We start from the raw sequence: 23230 nt of genomic DNA, 5'->3' as shown, positions 1-23230 counted from the left end.
TCTCTCTCTAAAAAATCAATAAAAGCATATTAAAAATGAATAAAATTATTTCATTTTAATCATTCTTATATACAGTATATATCTAATGTATTATCCTATCTAATAAAAGAGAAAAATGGTAATTAGCCATAACTCTGCTACCCTTCCCATTGGCTAATCAGGACAATATGCAAATTAACTGCCAGCCAAGATGGCGGCCGGCAGCCAGGCAGCTTGAAGCGAACATGAGGCTTACTTGCTTCAGTGACTGAGGACTCCAAGGTTCCCCGCCTGCCGCTGCCGGCCTCTGAGCTTGCAGTTTGAAACATTGTTATAAATATAGAAGCTAAACAAAACCCCAGAAACCTGCTTTCAGCCAGCCGGGATCTCAGAGCTTGAGTTGAAACAGTGTTTCGATTATAGAACCCCAAAAAACCAGATACCTGCTTTCAGCAGCGGAGGCCTAAGAGCTGGAACCAAGCCTCAGAGCTAAAGCTGGCCCAGAATAAAAACAAAAAAGAAAACAAGGAGCGGTTGGGAGCTTCAGTCGCCCGCCAGCCTGAAAACAGCCCTCAGCCCCTCACCCAGGCTGGCCAGGCACCCCAGTGGGGACCCCCACCCTGAAGGGTGTGTGACCAGCTATAAACAGCCATCATCCCCTCATCCAGGCTGGCCAGGCACCCCAGTGGGGACTCCCACCCTGATGCAGGACACCCTTCAGGGCAAACCAGCCGGCCCCCACCCATGCACCAGGCCTCTATCCTATATAGTAAAAGGGTAATATGCCTCCCAGCTCCGGGATCAGCGTGACAGGGGGCAGTGCCCAAACCCCCTGATCGCCCTGTGGCTCTGTGTGTGACAGGGGGCGGGGCCACAACCTCCCTATCCGCCCTGCTCTGTTCATGACAGGGGAAGGCACACCAACCGCCTGATCAGCCCTGCTCTGTGCCTGATAGGGGGGAGCTCCCCAACCCCCTGATAACCCTGCAGCTCTGTGTGTGACAGGGTGCGGCGCCCCAACCACCCCCGCTCCACGGGCCCTGCTCTGTGTGTGACGGGGTAGAGCCATAACCTCCCCATTGGCCCTGCCCTGAGTGTGACAGGGTGCGGTGCCCCAACCCCCTGATTCTCCCTGCTCTGTGTGTGACAGGGGGCGGTGCCCCAACTCCCCTATCAGCCCTACTCTGTGAGTGACGGGGGGAGCTCCCCAACCCCCTGATGGGCCCTGCTCTGTGTGTGACAGGGGGAAGCTCTCCAACCCCGTAATCAACCCTGCTCTGTGTGTAACAGGCTACAGAGCCCCAACCCCCCTGATGGGCCTTGCTCTGTGACAGGGAGCAGCACCCCAACCCCCTGATTGGCCCTGCTCTGTGCGTGACAGGGGGTGGCGCCGCAACCTCCCCATCGACCCTGCCTTGAGTGTGCAGGGGGCAGCGCCACAGCCCCCCAATTGGCTCTACCCTGAGCATAACTGAGGGTGGCATCACAACCTCCCGATCCGCCCTGCTCTGTGCATGACAGGGGGCGGCGCCCCAACTCCCCAATCAGCCCTGCTCTGAGCCCGACCAGGGGCTGCACCTTGGGTTTGGGCCTGCCCTCTGCCACCCGGGAGCAGGCCTAAGCCAGCAGGTCATTATCTCCCGAGGGGTCCCAGACTGCGAGAGGGCACAGGCCGGGCTGAGGGACCCCCCTCCCCACCGAGTGCACAAATTTTTGTGCACCGGGCCTCTGGTCCTATATAATAAAGAGCTAATATTCTAATTAGACCAGACAGTAGAACAAACTTCCAGTACGACCAGTGGGTGGGGGGCAGGGCAAGCAAGCCTGTGCCACCAGGCTAGCCATGGTGGTCCCAGGAGAGGCAGCACCCCCTGGCCTGGTTCCAGCACCTCCCCCTGCCCCCGCCCCCACCCCTTCTGCAGAGGTGGTGGCTCAGGCCCAGACCCAGCACCACTCCTTCTGCAGAGGCAGCAGGAGAGGTTGGCGGTGTGGGCCAGTCCCAGTCCCGGGGCCATCCCTTCCACAGAGGTGACTGGAGAGACAGTGGCACGGTCCTGGCACCTCCCGGGCGCCTCCGCAGTCCCTCAACCTCCCATGGCCCCTCCCACTGCTGGCCTGGCCCCTGATCAGCAGGGATGGGGCCAGCACTAAGGAGCAGGAAGCCCAGCTTCTGCTTGAGCGGCACTCCTCCCTGCTCAGCCAGAAGCCGGCTCACGGCTGACGAGTGCAGTGGTGGTGCTGGGAGCCTCTCCTGCCTCCACAGCAGGCAGACAGTAAAGAGCGAGGGGTCCTGGACTGTGAGAGCCTCAGACTGTGAGAGGGATGTCTGAGTGCCAGCAGGCAGACATCCCCCGAGGGGTCCCGGACAGCGAGAGGGCGCAGGCTGGGCTGAGGGACCCCACACCCCAGTGCATGAAATTCATGCACTGGGCCTCTAGTTTAATCTATAAATAAACAATTCTTTTCTTAAGTTTATTGAACCATCCCCTACTAGCCTTAAAGGAATTATTTTCATCACTAATTCCAAGGGTGTCTTTCAGGTCAGCATATAGCATTTTTGCTTGTTCATATATCAATGCCTCTGAAATGTTGTCACTGGCTAACTACTTGTCATTTATCCAAAACAACAACAGTTTTTCTACCTCTTCAATTGCCTGTGATCATTTTTTTTCATACCCTTAGCAATATTATCACCAGATGGCCTCTTTATGTTTTAAAAATGCATTAATCATTGATGTACCCAGCAATAAAAGCATCCTCCCCTTTGTGCCCTGAGAGACACTTTTTGTCAAGCTGAGGTATCAGTATGAAAGGGTTGTCAGTTCAAAAACCAAAGTTTGGTTCCACAACTGAGACATTTTTTCCTGTGAACAACTTAGTTGAGAACTGAGTTGTTCGAGATGGGAGACATTCGAGAAATGAGGTTTGACTGTACATAGGAATAAATTTAACAAAAAAGGGTAGGACTTATCGACTGAAAATATGATCCCTCCAGCAAGGGAAACAAAAGCAAAAATAAAATGGGACTTCATCAAACTAAAAAGCTTTTGCATAATAACAGAAACCATCAACAAAATGAAAAGATAACCTACTGAATGTAAGGAAATATTCCCAAATGATATATCCACTTAGAGCTATCCAAAATATAAGGAACTCATACAACTCAATAATAAAAAATAAACATTCTGATAAAAAAAAATGGCCATAGGACATAAAGAAAAAATTCTCCAAATAGGACATACAGGTGATCAAAGAGATATAAAAGGATGATCAACATCAGGGAAATGCAAAATCAAAACCATAATGAGATACTACCTCACTCCTGTCAGAATAGCTATTATAAAAAGTCAACAAAGAACAAATGTTGTCTGGATGTGGAAAAAAGGAAACCCTCATGCACTGTTGGTGGGAATGCAGATTGGTGCAGCCACTGTGGAAAACAGTATGGAGTTTCCTTAAAAATTTAAAAATTGAACTGCCTTATGACCCAGCAATTCCACTTTGGGGATTTATCCAAACAAAATAAAAAATACCAATTTGAGCCCAGCCAGCGTAGCTCAGTGGTTGAGTGATTCCCAGTTAGGGCATATGCTTGGATTGTGGGCTCAATCCCAAGTGTGAGGCGTGCAGGAGGCAGCCAATCAATGATTCTCTTTCTTCATTGATAGTTCCTTCTCTCTCTCCCTCTCCCTTCATTTCTGAAACGAATAAAAATACGTTTCTAAAAATACCAATTTGAAAAGATATATGTACCTCCATGTTCACTGCAGTATTATTTATAATAGCCAAAATATGGAAGCAACCCAAATACCCATCAATAGATGGTGGATAAAAAAGTTATGGTATATATATATATATATATATATATATATATATATATATATATATATCACCGTAAAAAAGAATTAAATCATACCATTTACAACAGCATGGATGGACACAGAAGGTATTATGTTAAATGAAATAAGTCGGTTAGACAAAGACAAATACCATATGACTGACTTATATTAGGAATCTAAAGAACAAAATTAACAAACGTACAAAATGAAACAGACAGATAGATACAGAGAAGAGAGTGACAGTTGTCAGAGGGGAGACAGTTTGGGGGAATGGGTGAAAAGTTGAAGTGATTAAGAAATACAGATTGGTAGTCACAACATAGTCATGGAAACATAAGGTACAGCGTAGTGAATATAGACAATAATATTGAAATAACTATGTGTGGTGCCACGTGGAAATATCGGGGTGAACATTTTATAAAGTATGTGATTGTCTAAATGCTATACTATACAACTGAAATGAAAACAAAAAAAATGTTGAGAGGAGATTTAAAATGGTGGAGGAGTAAGTGGATGCTGCATAGACTTGCTCCCAGGACAAAATTGGAATTACAACTAAAATACAGAAAACTTCCTCAATAATCAGCAGAGGACTCACTGGAAAGAACACTGATAACCAAGGACCGAAAGTGGAGACCACATAGAGCAGTGGTTCTCAACCTTCCTAATGCCGCGACCCTTTAATACAGTTTTTCATGTTGTGGTGACCCCCCATTTCATTGTTACAAATTGAACATAATTATAGCATAGTGATTAATCACAAAAACAATATGTAATTATATATGTGTTTTCCGATGGTCTTAGGCGACCCCTGTGAAAGGGTCATTCGACCCCCAAAGGGGTCACAACCCACAGGTTGAGAACCGCTGACATAGAGACTGGTCGGAGGGGTGGAGGTGCAAAAGAGCTGGCTGGGCTCCCACAGATAGCAACTAAAGTTCCTGAGAGATATCTCCTGTGGGGGGCTTACCACTGGGAATTCTTGTGTCTAATTCCTAAGCGGGGTCCCCAGCAGAGTGCACCAGAACTGAGAAGGATACCCAAATAATATCTGACTGTGAAAAGTGCAGAGTTGCTGTCCGCAAGGGAGAGACAGCGGGAAATACAGGTACCCTCTTTAAAGGGCTGACGCACAAAATTCCCTGTGGAGCCACCCACCTTGTGCTCCAGCAGAGGGAGGGCAGAGTGGACTGGATTTGTATGAGCAGAAGCCAGGGGCTCAGAAGCCAGACACCCTGGTTTCATGTGCTGAGTCATTCCCTCATGCTGTGGAGGTCATCTTTCTCATGCAGACATTTGCTATACAGGCAGCCTTGCCTGGCAGGAAGACAGTTGACCCATCCTATTGGAAAAAACCTTGCCCCATGGTGCGGAGTTGCTCAGGCCCATGTAGAAACTGAGAATAATAATTAGTTTCCAGGCAGAAGCAATTGCCTGCACTGTTGAAAAAACTCTTGCCACACCGTGGGTGATTGCCTGAGGGCAATTCAAGACAAAATCCAATCAGTCTGTATACAGAGGCAGTTTATGGAAGCTTTGAGCCTTTCCCTGATCTAATTAGTCAGATACAGCATTTCACACTGTCCTGAACCAGATATTGAGAGGTGTAGCAGATCTACATGATACACAGTCACAAACCCAAACACGCAGCCAAAATGAGGAGACAAAGAAGCCCCAAATGAAAGAACAAGAACTAGAAAGACAACAAGAAAAGCCCAGAATAAGTAGAAGGAAGGAAATAATAAAGATTAGAGCAGAAATAAATGACATAGAAACTAAAAAACAAAAATCAATGAAACCCTTTGTTTATCCTTTCAAAGAGCTAGTTCTTTGAAAGGATAAACAAAATTGATGAACCATTAGCCAGACTCATCAAGAAACAAAGAGAGAGGACCCAAATAAATAAAATCAGAAATGAAACGAGAAGTAACCACCATCACCACAGAAATACAAAGGATCGTAAGAAAATACTATGAACAACTACATGCTAACAAGCTGGACAATGTGGCTGAAATGCACAAATTCCTAGAGAAATACTACATCCCAAAACTGAATCAGGAAGAGTCAGAAAACCAGCATAGGCCAATAATAACTGAGGATATAGAAACAGTAATAATAATAATAATAAAACTCCCAGAAAACAAAAGCCTGGGTTCGGATGGCTTCACAGGGGAGTTTCACCAAACATTCAAAGAAGAATACCATCTATACTCCTCAAAAAATCCAAGAAGGAACACTTCCAAGCTCTTTTTATGAGGCCAATATTATCCTAATTCCAAAACCAGATAAAAACACTACAAAGAAAGAGAATTACAGGCAAATATCACTAATGAACATAGATGCTAAAATCCTCAACAAAATATTAGTAAATTGGTTCCAGCAATATATTAAAAAGATCATATACCATGACCAATTGGGATTTATTCCAGGGAGGCAAGGCTGGTACAATATTCACAAATCAATAAGTGTGCTACATCACATAAATTGAAAAACAAAAATCACATGATCATATCAATAGCTGCAGTAAAAGCATTTGACAAAACCCAACACTCATTTTTGATAAAAACTCTCAGCAAAGTGGGAATAGAGGGAACATAGCTCAACATGATAAAGGCCATATATGGCAAACCCACAGCCTACATCATACTCAATGGGCAAAACCTAAGAACAGGAACAAGACAGGGATGTCTGCTTTTACCACTCTTATTCAACATAGTACTCTAAATCCTAGCCACAGCAATCACACAAGAAGAAAACATAAAAGGCATCCAAATTGGAAAGGAGGAAGTAAAACTTTCATTATTTGCAGATGATATGATATTGTACATAGAAAACACTAAGGACTCCACCAAAAAACAACTAGATTTAATAAATGAATTTGGCAATGTAGCAGGATACAAAATTAACACCCAAAACTCGATGGTTTTTTTATACACCAATAATGAATTCTCAGAAAGAGAATCTAAACAAACAATCCCATTTACCATTGCAAAAAATAATAATAAGTTACTTAGGAATAAACTTAACCAAGGAGGCAAAAGACCTGTACTTGGGAAACTACAGGAAGTTGAAAAAACAGATAAAAGAAGATATAAACAAATGGAAGAATATACCTTGTTCATGGATTGGTGGAATCAGCATCATTAAAATGCCCTTACTACCCAAGACAATCTACAGATTCAACACAATCCCTATAAAATACCAACAACATATTTAACAAATCTAGAATAAATACTCCAAAAATGTATAAGGAATCAAAAAAGACCCTGAATAGTTACAGCAATATTGAGAAAGAAAAACACAGTTGGAGGAATCACAATACCAGATATCAAGTTATACTACAATGGCACTGTAATCAAAAGAGCCTGGTACTGGCACAAGAACAGGCATATATATCAATGGAACAGAACAGAGAACTCAGAAATTGACCCAAACCATTACAATTAATATTTGACAAAGGAGGCAAGAGCATACAATGGAGTCAAAGCAGTCTCTTCAATAAATAGTGTTGGGAAAATTGGACAGATTCTTGCAAAAAAATGAAACTGGACCATACACAACTTATACCATATACAAGAATAAACTCAAAATGGATAAAAGACTTAAATGTAAGTTGTCAAACCATAAAAATCCTAGAAGAAACCATAGGCAGCAAAATCTCAGACATATCCTGTAGCAATATGTTTACAGATACATCTCCTAGGGCAGTGATGGCGAACCTATGACATGCGTGTCAGAGGTGACACGCGAACTCATTTTTTTGGTTGATTTTTCTTTGTTAAATGGCATTTAAATATATAAAATAAATATCAAAAATATACATCATTGTTTTACTATGGTTGCAAATATCAAAAAATTTCTATATGTGACACGGCACCAGAGTTAAGTTAGGGTTTTTCAAAATGCTGACACGCCGAGCTCAAAAGGTTCGCCATCACTGTCCTAGGGCAAAGAAAACTAAGGAGAAAATAAACAAATAGGACTACATCAAAATAAAAAGCTTCTGCACAGCAAAAGAAACTATCAACAAAACGAAAAGAGAGTTCACTGTAGGTGAGAACATATTTGGCAATGATACATTTGATAAAGGGTTAATATACAAAATATATAAGAAATTCATACAACTTAACAAAAGGAAGACAAACAATGCAATTAAAAAATGGTCAAATGACCTAAATAGACATTTCTCCAAAGTGGACATACAGATGGCCAAGAGACATATGAAAAATTGCCCCAAGTCACTGATATCAGAGAGATGCAAATTAAAACAAAGAGGTATCTCCCCACCCCTGTCAGAATGGCTACCATCAACAAATCAACAAATGACAAGTGCTGGTGAGGATGTGGAGAACAGAGAATCCTAGTACACTGCTGTTGTGAATACAGACTCATGCAGCATGGAGGTTCCTCAAAAAATTAAATATGGGATTGTTATTTGACCCAATGATCCCACTTCTAGAAATATATCCTAAGAAACCCAAAACACCAATCCTAGCAGCACAATTTACAATAACTAAGATCTGGATACAGCCCAAGTGCCCATGAGTAGATGAGTGATAAAAAAGCTGTGGTACATCTGCACAATGGAATACTACGCTGCTATAAAAAAGAAGAATCTTTTACCCTTTGAGACAGCATGGAGGAACCTGGAGAGTATCATGCTAAATCAAATAAGTCAGTCAGAGGAAGATAAGTATCACATGATCTCATTCATATGTGGAATCTAAGTAACAAAATAAACTGATGAATGGAGTGGATCCAGAGATATGGCAGCCTGGAACAGAGTGAGGAATCTCAGAGGAAAGACGGGGGAGTGTGGTTCATGGGAGGTAATCAACCAAAGACCTTGTATGCATATATGCATGGCCCATGGACACAAACGATGGGGAGGTGAGGGCCTGGGGTAGGGGGCTGGTGGGGGGGAGTACAGGGGATAAATGGGGGGGGGAGGGGACATACTTTAAACAATTAAGAAATAAAAATAAAACAATAATGTTGAATGTAAACTATAATTGAAAAATAAAATTTAAAAAAGAGTAATGAATTTTAAAGCAGTGAAAAAATAATACTGATAATAAGGGAATAAGTAAATAAATATATAAATGTTAAATAAATCAGAGCAGGGAGAGCTCTTGCTTGTAGTAGAATTCTGAGTGCCACTGGTAAACATGGATAGAATACTAAATTTAAAAAAACAGTCATTTGGCCCAGCTGGCATAACTCAGTGGTTGAGCATCAACCTATGAACCAGTAGGTCACAGTTCAATTCCTGGTCAGGGCACATGCCCACGCTGCAGGTTCGACCCCCAGTGTGGGGCGTGTGGAAGACAGCTGATCAATGATTCTCTCTCATCACTGAAATTTCTATCTCTCTTTCTCCCTTCCTCTCTAAATCAACAAAATTCAATATATATATATATATATATATATATATATATATATATATATATATATATATATTCAAAAACACAATCATTTTGCCAGTAATCCAACCAGCAACCTCCTGGTGTATTGGATGATGCCCAACTAACTGAGCCACACCAGCTAGAGCTCATCATTTGTTTTTTATATGGCCCCTGCACTGACGTAGTTTTACATTTTTAAATGGTTAAAAAAAAATCAAAAGAAGAATTATATGAACTGTGAGACATGAAAATTATACAGAGCTATTTCAGTGTCCAAAAATAAAGTTTTGTTGGCAAAATAAAAAACAATCATTTGGCGACCATCACAAGTAAGATTGGTTGAGGTAAGAAGACTAACTCTAAAAAGAAATTTTAATGATAAGCAAGGTAATTTTTAAGTCTCTCCACCAATTGTTTATTAGTTGTAAAGGAAAAATAGGAAATAAGCAGTATAGAAACTGGGCAACACCTTTGACCAGATGATCAATCTTAACATCACCAATGGACATTATGTACCTCCAAATGTGATGCCTTTAGAAGGGGCACAACATCACTCATGCAGTATTCAAGTCAGAAATGCATAAACTGAATCCAATCAGGAGGAAACATAAGATAAACCTCAAATGAAGAACTTTTTGTTAAAACAAGGTGGGAGCTACTGTATTCTTCTAAAATGTCAAAGAAAGCCTGTGGAATGTTGCAGAATATAGAAGACTGAAGAGATATAACACGTATATGCAATACCTTATCCTATACAGTCATGCACTACGTAATGATGTTTCAGTCAATGAGGGAGTCCCATATACAATTGTGATCCGATCCTACATAATAAAAGTGTAATATGCAAATTGACCAAATGGCAGAACAACCAGTTGGCGGGGGGCAGGGCCGGCAAGCAGGCAGCGCCAGGTCAACCAAGGCATGTGCCAGCAGACAGAGGGAGGGAATGGCAATGGGGGAAGGGCAGCGACCACCAGTGGCAGAGGGGCGATGGGGGAGTGGCTGGCACCATCCCAATTGGCCTGTACAGTCGCCCCCCCATAGAAGGAGGCCGGGCAGCAACAGCAGGGTGATGGGAGTGATGCCGTCCCCTGATCCCCTGTCCTCGCATCCTGCAGAGCAAGGCTGGGTGGTGGCAGCAGCTGAGTGATGGGGGCGGTGCTGTCCCCTGATTGGCCAGCCCAGTTGCCTCCCGCAGAGGGGGGCCTAATCCATCAGTAGGGCATCCTCTGAGGACTCCCGGACTGTGAGAGGGCACAAGCCAGGCTGAGGGACCCCCGCCCGCAGTGCACAGATTTTCGTGCACAGGACCTCTAGTAAGATTATAATGAAGCTGAAAATTCTTACTGCAGCCTTCTTAAGTTCATAGTTCAATGCATTCCTCACATGTTTGTGGTGATGCTGGTCTAAACAACCTACTGTGCTACAAATACAATTATGTATGGTACATAATTCTTGATAATGATATGTAACTATGTTACTGGTTTATATATTAACTATACTATTTACCATTATTTTAGAGTGTACTCTTTCTACTTATAAAAAAAGTTTGCTATAAAAGAGTATTGTTATGTTGGCAGCCTTGCACATCTCATGTTTACCACATATTTTGATTGTATCATTTTCTCTTGGACTTTACTTAATATTGCATTCTTTTATAAATTTAGTGTAGCCTAAGTGTATAGTGTTTATAAGTCTATAGTGGCATAATGTCCTAGGCCTTCACATTCACTCACCACTCACCCGCTGACTCACACAGAGCAATTTCCAGTCCTACAACCATGCTGAGTACCCCATACAGGTATACCATTTTATATCTTCACTAGATGCCTGGTGCACTGCCGGGAGCCGGTCAATCCTTACTGTTTCAAGGGACCTGACATATAGGGCATACGGTTCTTAATATGTTTGCTCACCTTCTTGGCGCTATGTTTTAACCAAGGTCACCTCTCCGAGAAAGGTTGAATCCCCAGGTAGGGATTTTCCCCTGAAGTTAGGGAGGGGATGAAACTCCTTAACTAAGTGCCAGGCAGGTAGTTAATCAATTTAACTACAAATAATCATGCTTAAGCTACATAATCTTTACTCCCTGGAATGGAGATAAGAAACGCCCTAACCTTTGTAATAGAAATTGACAGGATTAGAATCAACTGGTATAAATACAGATGCAACAAGATAACAACAGACAGAATTCAGGACACAGAACTCAGAATCTAGAGACAGAGACAGAACTTATAAGACAGAACTTCAGAGACAGGGCTTGGAAGACAGGACCAAGAGAGACAGAGCCTAGGCACAGAACCTACACAGAACGTTCTCTAGAGACAGAAGAACTTCGCTGGCGAGAGCATGCCGGAGGAGCCTGGAGGCGGAGCCTGGCAAGAGAGCATGGCAGGGGATCCTGGACTGAACCTGACTGCGGAGATTGGCAGGAGAGCCTGACTAGAACCTGGTGACTGAACCTGACTGGAGAACCTGGACAGAACCTCTCTGGAGATCCTAACCAGAACTTTGCTAGAGATCCTGACCAGACCCTGACAAGAGAACCCGGCTATGATGATCAACTGAACTCAGTCTTCGTGTCATTCCTTCTTCGCCGACTCCGTCCACGCCTTTGGGGACCCCTGGACCCGCTGGGGTTGGACCCCGGCAACTGGCGCCCGAACAGGAACCCCTAGGTAAGCGCCCCGCACTCGGGACGGATAGGACTCCACCGTAGGAAGAGGGTGGATAGTCTTCGCTGACTCCGTCTACACCTTTGGGGACCCCTGGACCCACTGGGGCTGGACCCCAGCATCTGGCGCTTGAACAGGGACCCCTAGGTAAGCGCCCTGCACTCGGGATGGATAGGACCCCACCGTAGGAAGAGGGTGGATAGTCTTCGCCGACTCCGTCCATACCTTTGGGAACCCCTGGAACAGGATTCCCATAGGTAAGCCCCTCCCCCCCCCATTGAGAACCCCCACGCTTGGGACGGATAGGACTCCACCAGGGTACTGCAGACCCCCCTATAGAGGATAAGTAGGGTAAGAAGGTGGATAGTACAGAACCTAGAAGATATGCCATACTGAGTCCAAAGAAAGAAGACTCTGTATTGATTCTTAGATTGAGATGTGCCATACTGAGTCCAAAGAAAGAAGACTCTGTATTGATTCTTAGATTGAGAAGATGTGCCATACTGAGTCCAAAGAAAGAAGACTCTGTATTGATCTTTAGATTAAGAAGATGTGCCATACTGAGTCTAAAGAAAGACTCCGTATTGATCTTTTAACACATATGCTTGCTAGCAGAGGAGTTAAGGTTACTCCCAGTCAGATGGAACATTTTATACAAGAAATACGTCCATGCTTTTCTGAGGAAGGAAAGGTAAATGTAATGGCATGGGAGAAGGTAGGCCCAAGGAGCCTTATCCTTAACCCCACTTCAGCCTTTCCACCCTGGGAAAGTGCAGGATTGGCAAGCTCTCCCTGGGGTGATAGATCAGGACTCAGGTAATAGCAGAAAGCGCCAATCCTACTCTTAAAATGGATATAAGAGAGCATTTGAGGTTTTTCTTTTTAATGCCTGCTTTTAAAAAATAAAAAAGGGGGAATTTGCTGGGAGCCGGTCAATCCTTGCTGTTTCAAGGGACCTGACATATAGGGCATACGGTTCTTAATATGTTTGCTCACCTTCTTGGCGCTATGTTTTAACCAAGGTCACCTCTCCGAGAAAGGTTGAATCCCCAGGTAGGGATTTTCCCCTGAAGTTAGGGAGGGGATGAAACTCCTTAACTAAGTGCCAGGCAGGTAGTTAATCAATTTAACTACAATCATGCTTAAGCTACATAATCTTTACTCCCTGGAATGGAGATAAGAAACGCCCTAACCTTTGTAATAGAAATTGACAGGATTAGAATCAACTGGTATAAATACAGATGCAACAAGACAACAACAGACAGAATTCAGGACACAGAACTCAGAATCTAGAGACAGAGACAGAACTTATAAGACAGAACTTCAGAGACAGGGCTTGGAAGACAGGACCAAGAGAGACAGAGCCTAGGCACAGAACCTACACAGAACGTTCTCTAGAGACAGAAGAACTTCGCTGGCGAGAGCATGCCGGAGGATCCTGGACCGGGACTGGCCTCGGAGCCTGGAGGCGGAGCCTGGCAAGAGAGCATGGCAGGGGATCCTGGACTGAACCTGACTGCGGAGATTGGCAGGAGAGCCTGACTAGAACCTGGTGACTGAACCTGACTGGAGAACCTGGACAGAACCTCTCTGGAGATCCTAACCAGAACTTTGCTAGAGATCCTGACCAGACCCTGACAAGAGAACCCGGCTATGATGATCAACTGAACTCAGTCTTCGTGTCATTCCTTCTTCGCCGACTCCGTCCACGCCTTTGGGGACCCCTGGACCCGCTGGGGTTGGACCCCGGCAGTGCACGAAATTCATGTGTGGGGGGGGAGGGTGTCCCTCAGCCCGGCCTGCACCCTCTCCAATCCAGGACCCCTCGGGGGATGTCCGACTGCTTCTCGCAATCCAGGACCACTGGCTCCTAACTGCTTGCCTGCCTGATCGCCCCTAACCCCTCTGCCTGCCTGCCTGATTGCCTCTAATCACCCCTGCCTGCCTAATTGCCCCTAACTGCTCCCCTACTGGCCTGATCACCCCTAACTGCTCTGCTGCTGGCCTGATCGTCCCTAACTGCCTATGCCTTGCCCTGCACCCAGGACCCAGGATTCCTTCCTCTGGCCGGTCACAGGCACCCAAGACCCGTGCTTCCCTCCCTCTGGCCACCTGCAGGCACCCAGGACCTGGGCCAGCTTCACCAGGGCCAGCTGCAGATGCAGGGGACCATGGGCAGGTGGTTTCACCCATGCTGCAGCAGCAGCCACAGGCGCTGGCGCCTGGGACCGTGGGGCGGGCAGCTTGTCCCTCTCCTGGGCTGCAGCCCCAGCCACTATGTGCAGCTTGTCCCTCTCCCAGGCTGCAGCCTGGATGGTCCCCATTCCTCTCTCACGAGCTCATTTGTGTCTGGCTGGTCCCCATTCCTCTCTTGCGAGCTCATTTGTGCCTGGCTGGTCCCCATTCCTCTCTCCCCAGTGTTGAGTGTCTAAGCCATTACAGCATTATGGCGTGAGGGCGTGATGACCATTTGCATATTAGCTCTTTATTATATAAGAGGATACTATATTTTAGTATACCTTCTCTATCTTTAGATATAAAAATATTTACCAGTGTTGCCTACAGTATTCCATACAGTAACAAGCTATACAGGTTTATAGCCTAGGAGCAATAGGCTGTACCATACAGCCTAGGTCTGTTGTAGGCTATACCATCTAGATTTGTAGAAGTGCACTCTGAAGTTTGTACAATGAAACTGCCTACCTATTTTTCAGAATGTAACCCTGTCATTCAGCACTGCATGACTATACTGGAAGAAAAAAATGCTAAAAAGTTCATTATGTGATATGTTAGGAGCAACGCAGGTGACCAACTGTCACTATGAAAACTGCAACTTCTGCCTTAGTCAGTTTGGCTCAGTGAATAGAGCATTGGCCTGTGGACTGAAGGGTTCGATTCTGGTCAAGGGCACATGTCCATGTTGCCCGCTCAATCCCCAGTTGGGGGAGTGCAGGAGGCAGCTGATCAATGATTCTCTCTCACCACTGATGTTTCTATCTCTCTCTCCCTCTCCCTTCCTCTTTGAAACCAATAAAAATATATTTAGAAAAAAGAAAACTGCAACTTCTGCATCCAGGGAACAAAGAGACATGCTAGCAAGAAGGCATATAGCCAATATAAAATCTCCTCAGTTCTTTTGGTCCCTATTTTTTACTCAAACTTGAATCTTAGCAAATTAAAAAATAAAATAAAAAACTTTTGAAAATTTTCATATCTAACAATATTTTTGAATTTTAAAAACTTTAATATTAAAAAAAGGTTTTCAGCATTCAATAACACCATCTACATGACATAAAGTTCACGAAAATGTAAATTCAAGTACATGGTGTGTTTGGGAAATTCAGTACTTTGGTTAATTGAACTATTCATTTTCATGTTTCTATTCTTGTTGAATAAAACTCTTTCTAAAATGTATCAGTACGTTTAATTCCCTTACTGAATAAAACATATTTACCTTAATTGAATACCCTTTTAAATGGTCATCAGCCTATCAATGTTTCTTGTCAAGGAGTATATAGGTATATATGCATGTGACTACATATGTATATATGTATGCATGCACATATGAGAATGAGCTGAAAGAAAACCACTAGTGTTGGGTTGTTGTTTTTTCAGATTCTGTCCATTTTACTCTGTTTAAGAAAACAAGATCATGTTTAATAACATTAATTTGTAAGATTTCCACCAATAACAATGAAAATAAAAACAGCTTGGGGAACATGGAGAGCTAAGTTTCAGTGATCTGGAAAGTTTTCATTTATATGTGACAGCTGCTCAAATTTTTTTCCAGATACTATGGAAATGACCTGAAGTCCCATCTCTTTGCAAATGAATTTCTGAATTTCATATTGGATGAGAAAGAAAAGAGGAAGGAACCTTGGTGGGAGCTCCTTGGTGAGGCACAGAGGACCTTCACCTACCGGCTCCAATTCTGTGTTTTGACCTCCCTCCCTCTGGCTGCCTTCCAATAAGCGTCACCTGGGAGTCTGCTACAAATGTAGAACTGCAGGCCTCACTCTACTGAGTCAGAATATGCACATTAACAAGATCCCTATGGGCTCCCACTGCACATGGAAGTGTGAGCACTGATCAAGTCTAAACCATGACCAGAAAACACTCAGATCCTTATCATTTCAGGAAAAACCTGCCCTTTTAACAGGCCCAAGGTGGACTCTCCTTGTACTTATATCATGCTACAGTACATAGTATTCAGAAAAACTCAAATTCATTCATTCAATTAATATTAAGACAAATCATATGAAATTGCCATTCTATAGGTCCCAGATGACTTAATATTGTCTGATATGGTCTAGCTCTTAATATTTATTGAGCGATTTACTAGAGAGGAACCAAGATGGCGGCATAGGTAAACACCGGAGTTTGCTGCCGCGCACAACAACTTCAAAAATACAACTAAAACACAGAACGGACATCACCCAGAACCACAGGAAGGCTGGCTGAGGGGAAATTCTTCAATTAGAAGGAAAAAGAACAGCATATCGAGACTCAGAGGAGGCGCAGTGTGCAAAATACAAAGGTGCGGAGGTGCGCGCGGAGCTGGCTGGCGGCTGAGGGCGCGGTTGTCTGTTTCAATCGGGAGGGAGCCTCAGGCTCTGAGCTCCAGTTCTGGGTGAATCTCTAGGGACCCAGACTCAAAAGGGAGAAGCGGGACTGTCTGGCATTGGTCGGGACTCGAGGAAAGCTTTCTCTCTGAGGTTTGCTGCGGTTTCTGGGAATCTGAGAGGCAGAGCCTCTGGGGACGGGACTGAGAACAGCCATAACTGCTCGCTCTGCCTGCCCTGTTGATCCCCTGCAACCCGCCCCACTCTGCCCAAGCCCTGCACAGAGGCATTTGCTGGATAGCCTCAGGCAAAGGCTAGATTAGCACCTCCCTAGAAGACAGAAGTTCTCTCACTGCAGATAGAGCTGATTCTCACAGCCAGTTGGCCTGAAGGCCAAATCCCCCCCAGTAATACCTACAACAATCAAGGCTTAACTACAACAAGACTGTGCACAAAGACCACTAGGGGTGCACCAAGAAAGCATAAAAAATGCCAAGACAAAGAAATAGGACAGAAATGACAGAAATGGAGGATATAGAGCTCAAAACCACACTTTTAAGGTCTCTCAAGAACTGTCTAGAAGCCGCTGAAAAACTTAATGAGATCCTCAAGAGATCTAATGAGACCCTCGATGTTGTGATAAAGGACCAACTAGAAATTAAGCATACACTGACTGAAATAAAGAATATTATACAGACTCCCAACAGCAGACCAGAGGAGCCCAAGAATCAAGTCAAAGATTTGAAATGCGAAGAAGCAAAACACCCCCAACTGGAAAAGCAAAATGAAAAAAGAATCCGAAAATACGAAGATAGTGTAAGGAGCCTCTGGGACAGCTTCAAGCATACCAATATCCGAATTATGGGGGTGCCAGAAGAAGAGAGAGAGCAAGATATTGAAAACCTATTTGAAGAAATAATGACAGAAAACTTCCCCCACCTGGTGAAAGAAATACACTTACAAGTCCAGGAAGCCCAGAGAACCCCAAACAAAAGGAATCCAAAGAGGACCACACCAAGACACATCATAATTAAAATGCCAAGAGCAAAAGACAAAGAGAGAATCTTAAAAGCAGCAAGAGAAAAACAGTTACCTACAAGGGAGTACCCATATTTCTGTCAGCTGATATCTCAACAGAAACTTTGCAGGCCAGAAGGGAGTGGCAAGAAATATTCAAAGTGATGAATACCAAGAACCTACAACCAAGATTACTTTATCCAGCAAAGCTATCATTCAGAATTGAAGATCAGATCAAGAGCTTCACAGATAAGGAAAAGCTAAAGGTGTTCATCACCACCAAACCAGTATTATATGAAATGCTGAAAGGTATCCTTTAAGAAGAGGAAGAAGAAGAAAAAGGTAAAAATACAATTAATTAACAACAAATATGCATCTATCAACAAGTGAATCTAAGAATCAAGTGAATAAATAATCTGATGAACAGAATGAACTGGTGATTATAATAGAATGAGGGACATAGACAGGGATTGGACTAACCCTTATTTGCAGATGACATGATATTATACATACAAAACCCTAGAGACTCCATCAAAAAGCTACTAGACTTAATACATGAATTTGGCAATGTAGCAGGATACAAAATTAACCCCAAGAAATCTGAGGCATTTCTATACACCAATAGTGAACTTTCAGAAAGAGAGATTATAAAAACAATCCCGTTTACCATCGCACCAAAAAAATTAAGTTACCTAGGAATAAACTTAACTAAAGAGGTAAAAGACCTCTACTCAGAAAACTACAGGACGTTGAAAAAAGAGATAGAGGAAGACATAAACAGATGGAAGAACATAACGTGTTCATGGATTGGTAGAATCAACATCATTAAAATGTCCATATTACCCAAAGCAATCTATAAATTCAACGCACTTCCCATTAAAATACCAACAGCATACTTCAGAGATCTAAAACGAACTCTCCAAAAATTCATCTGGAATAAAAAAAGACCCCGAATAGCTGCAGCAATCCTGAAAAAGAACAAAGTAGGTGGGATCTCAATACCAGATATCAAGATGTATTACAAAGCCACTGTTCTCAAAACTGCCTGGTACTGGCACAAGAATAGGCATACAGATCAATGGAATAGAATAGAGAGCCCAGAAATCGGCCCGAACCAATATGCTCACTTAATATTTGACAAAGGAGGCAAGAACATACAATGGAGCCAAGATAGTTTCTTCAATAAATGGTGTTGGGAAAATTGGACAGATATATGCAAGAAAATGAAACTAGATCACCAACTTACACCATACACAAAAATAAACTCAAAATGGATAAAGGACTTAAATGTACAACAGGAAACCATAAAAATTCTAGAAGAATCCAAAGGCAACAAAATCTCAGACATATGCCGAAGCAATTTCTTCACTGATACAACTCCTAGGGCACTTGAAACGAAAGAGAAAATGAACAAATGGGACTACATCAAAATAAAAAGCTTCTGTACAGCAAAAGAAACTGCCGGGAGCCGGTCCATCCTTGCTGTTTCAAGGGACCTGGCATATATGGCATACTGTTCTTAATATGTTTGCTCACCTTCTTGGCGCTGTGTTTTAACCAAGGTCACCTCTCCGAGAAAGGTTGAATCCCCAGGTAGGGATTTTCTCCTGAAGTTAGGGAGGGAATAAAACCCCTCAACTAAGTGCCAGGCGGGTAATTAATCATTTTAACTAGGAACAATCATGCTTAAGCTACATAATCTTTACTCCCTGGAATGGAGATAAGAAACGCCCTAACCTTTGTAATAGAGATTGATAGGATTGAATCAACTGGTATAAATACAGTTGTAACAAGACAGGAAGAGACAGAACTTAGAACACAGAACCAAGAGAGACAGAATTCAGAACACAGAACCTACACGGAGCCTGGAGACAGAAGAACTTCGCTGGAGAGAACATGGCAATAGATCCTGGACTGAACCTGACTATAGAACATGGCAAGAGAACCTGACTAGAACCTGGTGACTGAACCTGGCTGGAGATCTGAGGCAGAACCTCTGTGGAGATCGAGACCAGAACTTGGCTGGAGATCCTGGCTAGGCTGCTGATCAACTGAACGCTGTCTCCGTGTCATTCCTTCTTCGCCGACTCCGTCCACACCTTTGGGGACCCCTGGACCTGCTGGGGTTGGACCCCGGCAAGAAACCATCAACAAAACAACGAGAAAACCCACTGTGTGGGAAAACATATTTGCCAATGACATATCTGATAAGGGCCTAATCTCCAAAGTTTATAGGGAACTCATACAACTTAACAAAAGGAAGATAAACAATCCAATCAAAAAATGGGCAAAGGACCTAAATAGACACCTTTCAAAAGAGGACATTCAGAAAGCCCAAGAGACATATGAAAACATGCTCAAAGTCAAGAATCATCCGAGAGATGCAAATCAAAACAACAATGAGGTACCATCTCACACCTGTCAGACTGGCTATCATCAACAAATCAACAAACGACAAGTGCTGGAGAGGATGTGGAGAAAAAGGAACACTTGTGCACTGCTGGTGGGAATGCAGACTGGTGCAGCCACTATGGAAGACAGTATGGAGTTTCCTCAAAAAACTGAAAATGGAACTCCCATTTGACCCTGTGATCCCACTTCTAGGAATATATCCCAAGAAACTGGAAACACCAATCAGAAAGGATATATGCACCCCTATGTTCATAGCAGCACAATTCACCATAGCTAAGATCTGGAAACAGCCTAAGTGCCCATCAGTAGATGAATGGATTAGAAAACTGTGGTACATCTACACGATGGAATACTATGCTGCTCTAAAAAAGAAGGAACTCTTACCATTTGCAACGGCATGGATGGAACTGGAGAGCATTATGCTAAGTGAAATAAGCCAGTAAATGAAGGAAAAATACCACATGATGTCACTCATTCATGGATAATAGAGACCATTATAAACTTTTGAACAATAATAGATACAGAGGCAGAGCTGCCTCAAACAGATTGTCAAACTGCAGCAGGAAGGCCGGGGAGGGTGGGGGTGCAGGAGGTAGGGGGGTAAGAGATCAACCAAAGGACTTGTATGCATGCATATAAGCATAACCAATGGACATAAGACACCGGGGGATAGGGGAGGCTAGGGGACTGTCTAGGGCGGGGGGGAAAAATGGACACATATGTAATACCCTTTGTAATACTTTAAGCAATAAAAAAAAAAGAAAGGGAATGGACAAACTATTCTTGGGGGGTAAAGGGGTGTGGGAGAAAAATCGTGCACCTATGGATGAGGACAGTGGGTGGGGAGTGAGGGTGGGGCGGGAACTGGGAGGAGGGGAGTTATGGGGGGAAAAAAGGAACAAATGTAATAATCTGAACAATATAGATTTAATTAAAAAAATTTATTGAGCTCCTATTATGTGCCAGGCACAATGCTAGGTATTGGGGATGTAGGAATGGGCAAAACCAGCCTTGGTTGCTGCCTTCATAGAGCTTTCAGTCTATCAGGAGAGATACTTATTTTTTTTTAATCTACACAAATAGATATAAAATCACAAGGTGGAAGTCTCTGGTGCATAGACCATCCATGAGTTGATGTATTTCAGGGTGGATGTTGGTCAGAAGAGACATCCCTGAGGAAGTGTGGCCAGAACTGCATTCTGAAGGGTGAGGGTGATAGGCAGAGAATGAGGATCATGCAGACTCAGGGGGTGAGAATTCCAGGCAGAGGGCACAGCAGGTGTAAAGGATTCCATGGAAAGTATGCACCCCCATGACTGCAAGACCTAGCTGGCCAAGTCTAGAGTCTCTCCTCTCCAAAATGACTGTGCCAGCAAGGAAGCTGAGCTTGTCCATAGCAGCTCCTCAGGCTTTCTGCTTCTCCTACAGCCTCTCTATATAAAGGCTGCCAGTGCCTTCTCTTTCCCATGGGAAGGGACTGGCAGACTACTGTTTAATGTTCCTGCTAGTCCAATTTACTCACCTTATATCTGTGTACTCTGCTTTTTATTTTTCTTGTCTGAATAACTTTGGTGGCCTTAGGGGAAGTTGTTTCAATTCCCTAATTGCCTGTGGTGATCTCTCCTGCTAAGTCTTTGTACATGCTGTTCCCGCTGCCTGGACACCACATGGGCAGCCTGCCCACCTCCCTCTACTCCAAGTCATTGTCAGCACCCATCCAGGAAGTCTCCTTTGCCCACTCCCTCCAAACTCTGGTGCTGCTCCAACAACCCCCTGCAATAGATGTGTTAAGCACTCATTGCCCCCTACAACCAAGTCTGGTTTTCCTCATCAATCCTCCCCAACACTCAGCTCAGGGCACAGGAGTTACTCAAAATGTACTTGTTGAATGAATAAATGAAATACTGTATTTAACTGGATGCACAGCGGTGGCCCACACTGTGGGTTGGCTTACTCAACTGCCATTTCCTCCTTTCTTTCTTCCTTGCCTGCCTTCACTCTCAGGGTATTGGTTTTTAAACTAAAGTCCATCATCTGCCTATCTCAGTGGTCAGCAAACTCATTTGTCAACAGAGCCAAATATCAACAGTACAACAATTGAAATTTCTATTGAGAGCCAAATTTTTTAAACTTAAACTATCTAGGTAGGTACATTGTTATTAACTTAATTAGGGTATTCCTAAGGCTTAGGAAGAGCCACACTCAAGGGGCCAAAGAGCCGCATGTGGCTCGCAAGACACAGTTTGCCAACCACGGGGCCCTATGTTATCATCATTTCCTTCTTTATCCTAAAAACTCACAGCAGAGAGAGAAGCCTTTCTGTTTCATACAAAAGAATTCTTTTTCAAAAATATTTTCTGTCAATGGGGTGTATTTTATTTTTCCTTTCTGTGCTGTGAAAAAAGATTGTTATAATCTGTTGTTTAAAAAATTCTAGGGATACTAAAGCAAGTGTCTAAACTAGATTTCAAAATGTGAATCAAAGCTTTAAAAAATTGATCAATCTAATATTCAAAAGTAAAAACTTCATACCTTGTTTGCTAGGTTTATAGCACTGAGAGCTTTATCATAATATTCTCTGTCATCCCAATCCAAATAAACAGTGGCTAGAAACCGTAGAATTTTAGCCTATAATTACAAATAGAAAAAAAGCACACAGCTGAGGGTTGAATTGCAATACAACATCTGATTAGCACTTACACAGTGACAGGCATCTTCTCAAATGTAAGTCATCATTTCCTCAAGTGTAAGAATTTTATAGTATTAGTTTACCTTAATTTAATAAAATTGTGTTAATATAATTATTTTCTGAACAGTGTTTTAGTATTAAAGTACTTTATCATCCCCATTTTACAAATAAAGGAAACTAAGGCTAGGTCATAGCAATATTTAATTTAATCAGCTTACCACCTACTGCATTGTATTAAACCTCCATAAAAAGAGATAAATAGCCTGGCCAGTGTGGCCCAGTGGTTGAGCATCAACCCATGCACAAAGAGGTTACTGGTTCAATTCCTGGTCAGGGCACATGCCTGAGTTTCAGGCTCAATCCCCAGCAAGGGGCATGCAAGAGGCAGCCAGCAGGTTGGTGTTTCTCTCCCCCCACCCATCTCTAAAATCAATAAAAACATTTTTAAAAAAGAGATAAATAGAAAAACATAATTCCTTTCTCAAACTTTACAGCTTATTTGAGATTTACCAATTGGACCAAGGCACACATACCACCATTTCAGTAGGAACAGATATATTCTCCTAGAGAGATTTCTCCCAACTGAGCTAAATTTTAAAATGAACAATGTATTGCTGAATTAAGTAAGTTTCTCCAGCCAAGTCTGCATTGA

General features: G+C 43.2%; 1 protein-coding gene across 1 annotated transcript in view; it reads right to left on the bottom strand.

Moving 5' to 3' along the window:
• The window catches only part of TEX11 (testis expressed 11), a 422533-nt gene that overhangs the window by 233196 nt on the left and 166107 nt on the right, over nt 1-23230 (bottom strand). Inside the window, exon 10 of the mRNA XM_059678680.1 lies at nt 22422-22517. Within this exon, the coding sequence (XP_059534663.1) occupies nt 22422-22517 (96 nt within the window). The remainder of the gene's footprint in view (nt 1-22421; nt 22518-23230) is intronic.

Source organism: Myotis daubentonii, chromosome X (genome assembly GCF_963259705.1).
Source record: "Myotis daubentonii chromosome X, mMyoDau2.1, whole genome shotgun sequence".
In the NCBI taxonomy this organism is placed as follows: Eukaryota; Metazoa; Chordata; class Mammalia; order Chiroptera; family Vespertilionidae; genus Myotis; species Myotis daubentonii.
This window is presented reverse-complemented; position numbering and strand designations above follow the sequence as displayed.